Below are 4,644 nucleotides of genomic sequence, written 5' to 3'. Positions count from 1 at the left end.
GGGGGGGCCGCTGCTCGGGGACTGGCTGGGCATCGGTCGGCGGGTGGTGAGCAAATGCATCGTGCATCACTTGCTTTGTGTATTCTTTTATCATTATTATTATCACTATTTTACTTTATTCCAATTATTAAACTGTTCTTATCTCAACCCACGAGTTTTCTCACTTTTACTCTTCCGATTCTCTCCCCCATCCCACTGGGGGCAGGGAGGAGGATGAGGGAGCGGCTGGGGGGTGCTCAGTTGCTGGCTGGGGTTAAAGCACGACAACTACAAATGCTCAAGCTAAACCCTGTAATACAACCAACACAAGAAGGGAGAGAACGGAGAAGAACTTGCGTTTCCCTGTGAGATTTCCCAGTGGAAACATCCACAGCTGTTACATCCAGAGTCCCAAAGGCCAGGGAAGAAAAAAGGCCAAGGGGAAAGCCGTCTGCATAAAGGCAAAGAGAAATAGTCTTCTGCATAGTTCCCTAATTCAGTTAGGGACCTGTTACGCAAGCTAAACTTATGATCACAGAGAGGGGCCACGGCAAACCTGCACAAAGCACACAGGGCTGGTATCTTTGCTACAAGCAGCGCCGCAATTACTACTTTAAAAGACAAAAACCAGAAAATAATTAGACTGGAAGGGGGCTGTGGAGATCATCTGGGCCAATCGCCACTCAAGGCAGGGGTTGATCCTGCTATGCTTGGCAAAGCACTTCAGGTTACATCCTCCAGGGAGTGGACTTGATACCGATTTTTTTTTTTTCTTCTTTTAAGTCTCCCGCACACTGGTTAAAGGAAATTCTTACCTGGGAATGGATTTTGTTTTGCCTGGCTCCTTCACTCTTGACTACAGAGCCTGTGCTAAATGTGGTAAGAAAATCAGGTTTGCCTTCAACCTCAGACAAAGCCAACCGGTGGAAGATGCCAGCCTGAAAACTGCTTGTAGACCATTTTTGGTTTAAAATAATGGGTTTGATGGTACCCCAAATCCCTTCTGATTGCTGAGCGTGTCCATAGCACGTGTCCATGGCTTTTGATAGACACTCCCAAATATTGTGAATTAGATGTGTCAAAACCCTGAAAATTCAGTTATCCTTATTAGTTATCACAACCAATGTTCCACATCGCAGGGATCAGCAGTATTGCTCACCTTTCCCTTTTCTCATGCATTACTCACCCCTCTAACTGCTTTTCCAGCATCAGCGCTGCCGTTAATTTTTTCCTAATGTTGGTCAATTCCAATTCCATTTCTCTGTTTTTTGATTCTGTTGCATACAGCTCCGAAGTCATATCATTGATGGCACAGAAGAAGCTGGTGAAAAGAGAGCTTCAGTGGGAATGCTCAGGAGTCAGCTCTTCTGAAACTCAGAATTATTACTATTTTCTCCACACTTTCCACAAATGACTTTTTTTTTTTTCTCCTTGTTCTCATATTATGATACATCAGATAACTGCCAGCTATTTTAGAGTAAGAAAGTAAAATAAGTCACTAAGGGTATTTGCTTCCCTTAACTAACACAGATTTCATCTGGAAGGGGAAATGGCCCAGCAATCTCAGTAGGAGGAAGCGAATAAGTCCTGGCACTCTAGTGAATATGACCACTGGGTTTGGCATGATCAGATGCTCCGCTCCTGGCTTGCCAAATTGCCTTTGAGAGAAACTGCATTCAGTCCCTGAAAATGCACATCCCTGAGACATGCCCAGCAGCATTTCAGTCTCTTCCCAAATGGTTCAAAGCTGCTTGCCCCTCCAGCTCAGGAGAAGCGCTGTAAGAGCCAAGCTCCTGAACATCATACAAAAATTAGATAGGCAGATTTTGGCCCTTCCTTACTGCCAGCACTCAGCACAAATCTGCTGTGTTATGGGTCAAAGCCAGGCTAGGGAGGGGGGCCCAGGAAGAGCAGACTAACAGCTGCCATTTCTCTGTGGCTGAGCTAAGGAAATCTCCTTACATTGAGGGCAGGTAAGAGAGGGAAGAAAGAGGAGCTGAGACAAAGACCAGTTACCATTCCCCAGTCCTTGCCTAAGCAGTATGAAGCCTGCTCTAGGCTTGTGCTACCTGGCACGACAGTCTGAGTGGCAGCATCCTGCAGCCACTGACCACAAAAGCAGGGGCAAAAGAGGGATTTAACTGTGGTTGAGGCACCTCTCAGGCTTCAGAGGCTTCCTTTGCTGGGATAAGCAAGAGTTTGAGCTTTGTGCTCAGTTCCCACGTCCTCCAAAGCTGCCCGAGGGGTGCAAAAGAAGCTGGACAAGTAAGATTCCTGGTGTGAAAGTCAAGTTTGAAACTGTTGAATTGAAAAACCAGAGGGGAAACAGCACAGACTATGACTCCTGATGCACACTGGGAATAATTACCTGGCAAGAGAAGTGTCCTTTGTTTCAAGTGTCATTGCGCTGTTTACCAGGACATTGAGGTAGCTGGTGCCTTCGCTGGACAGACTGGATAGGGAAAGATCTAGGCTTTCTGCGAGAAGGCCCTGTAGATAGTTGGCTGGAAAACAAATACAACCCAAAATAGTGATTTTTTTATATTATTGTTCTTTTAAGGCCTAGATGGGACTCTCTCTTTTAATATGTGTGTTAAAAATGTATTATCGTCCCCTGAACCACTCACTTGCTCCAAAAACACCACATTATCAAACACTCACTCTGGACAGCTGGAGCATAACTTAATCACCTCACTGTTGTTTCAGATTCCTCAGGCGCTTTCCTTAACAGTGGATTAGCACCAGCTCAGACTCTTAAATCAGCTGTAGGGTTGCTGCCTATCCAGCCAATATTTCAATGTTGTGCTACTCAGCCCAGCAGGCTAGGAGGTTTTAGCAATTAATCTGCTTGTCCGTATTTACAGCCTGCTCAAGATGGCTTAAAAAATTGCTCTTGACCAACCTTATGTCACCATAAATTTTGCTGAAAGGAAGGCATGGGATGCATTGTAGTAAAAGCTGTACCAGAACAAAAGCTGAGTTCATTCCAATTATATATATATTCATTTATTTATTTACATATAGAGATATATTTATTTATTTGTTTGTAAGATTTTAACAAAGACAATCTTTGGGGTCACTAAGAAAAACTAACTTTGATGGAACTGAGAACTGGAGCTTCAAACTCACCTTCTGCTTCATATTCTGCTGCCTTCTGCTTCATGTCCTCTATCAGCAAAGAAACATCCCTGTCTCTGGCTTCATTGCATTCTACAAGCTCATACAAGATATCAACTGTCCTTGCATTCACTTCGTACTGTGGGATAGGCTGATTCCCATATATTTTCTTTAGCCATAAAGTAACCTGCCAGAGAAGGGAAAAAAAGAGTAAACGGTCAAGTGAAACGACAGAATATAGCTAACAGATGTGAGAAATGTGAAGTGCTGCAAGGTCTGCGTTCCTGAGGAATAACTCCTACTGCAGCAGTCGAGGCATGGGTGGAAAAACAGGAGACAACTTCCTTTGTCTCTTCTTCAAACACCCTCGGCAGTTTAGAAAACCATTTCCCTTTTAATCTCCCTCATTTCACTGGACACCTGCTTATCTCCAAGTGATAAAATTTATCTTTTTATTCACGTGACCTGTTTGCTACAGGCACAATAATGATCCAACAGATGTTAAATGGGTATTTGGGCAGCTGGTAAAAACTGCATTGAAGCAGCGTGGGATAAAACTGCCCAAACCATTATCGTTGGGAACAGTCTCTATGAGCTAACAGGGGAGAAAGAGTTACTACAATGTGCAGGCACAAGCCCTGCAGAGCATGATTTCTACCACTGAAAAGAAGGTCAGAAATGGGAGAGAGACCAACACAGTGCTCTCACAGATTAGATTATGACTGGTAGTAATTGAACACATGGAAGTTCAACACTGAGGAGACATAAATTCTTGTCTAAGGCTATCTAAGGAACCTGATCATGGAAAAGGACCCAGCCTTGTAACTTGAAAAGACATTTCTTTCTAGCACGTCCTTCTTTATGCTTCTACCATACCAGCATCTCAGCTACATACACTGTACACAGCAAACATCACCCTGAACTATGCCGGGGAGAAAACCATCAAGCCCTTAGAAGCAAACAGCACTAGCTATATGTAGAAGAAAACTCCAATACTGCAAAAATGCCAGGTTCACAATCAAAGGATGAATTGCATCTTTCTGCCACCTTCTGTAGGGACAATGATTTGAAATGCAAAAACTTCAGGCACCCAAGATCTTCATAACCTGGCATCTTAAACCAGCCACGGGTTAAGGGTCAGCGAGCTCGGGCTGTTACCTAGTAGGTAGCAGAGGATGAAGTGGGTGAACACAGACTTTACTGCTGCAAAACCCACCCAGCGACCACGTCTTGCCCGTCCCCCAACGTTTAAAGGGGCAAAGAAAACGACGGGGGCTCGTTTCTCCTCCCGAACCGCGCACGTCCGAGCGCCAGCCAGGCAGAGCGACGACTGCCAGGGCCCAGCAAAACCCTCAGCGCGACCGCTCGGGTGCCTCGCCTTTAAGGCCTGAAAGAGACGCTCTCGGGAGAGCGGGACGAGGGCTCCGATAACGCACCGGGGCCGGCTCCGCGCACGGTACCTTCCCCGGCGCCCGCAGCCCGCCCCGGGGGGCACGGCACCCGGCCCGCCCGGCGCCCCCCACCATGGCCTGGGCCGGGCCGGCGGGG

The 4,644-nt window shown here is 46.2% G+C and overlaps 1 protein-coding gene across 1 annotated transcript in view; it reads right to left on the bottom strand.

The window, feature by feature from the left end:
• HAUS1 (HAUS augmin like complex subunit 1) overlaps nucleotides 1-4,622 on the bottom strand; it is an 11,078-nt gene extending 6,456 nt beyond the window's left edge. The window contains exons 1-4 of the mRNA XM_009278450.1: nucleotides 4,557-4,622; nucleotides 3,109-3,337; nucleotides 2,348-2,483; nucleotides 1,166-1,300 (exon numbers count right to left, since the gene is read on the bottom strand). Of these exons, the coding sequence (XP_009276725.1) occupies nucleotides 1,166-1,300; nucleotides 2,348-2,483; nucleotides 3,109-3,337; nucleotides 4,557-4,622 (566 nt within the window). The remainder of the gene's footprint in view (nucleotides 1-1,165; nucleotides 1,301-2,347; nucleotides 2,484-3,108; nucleotides 3,338-4,556) is intronic.
• Nucleotides 4,623-4,644: the final 22 nt, after the last annotated feature.

The sequence above is a fragment of the Aptenodytes forsteri genome, unplaced genomic scaffold (assembly GCF_000699145.1).
Source record: "Aptenodytes forsteri isolate BGI_AS27 unplaced genomic scaffold, ASM69914v1 Scaffold178, whole genome shotgun sequence".
Taxonomy (NCBI): Eukaryota; Metazoa; Chordata; class Aves; order Sphenisciformes; family Spheniscidae; genus Aptenodytes; species Aptenodytes forsteri.
The sequence above is the reverse complement of the archived record's forward strand: the minus strand, read 5'-3'. Positions and strand labels throughout refer to the sequence as shown.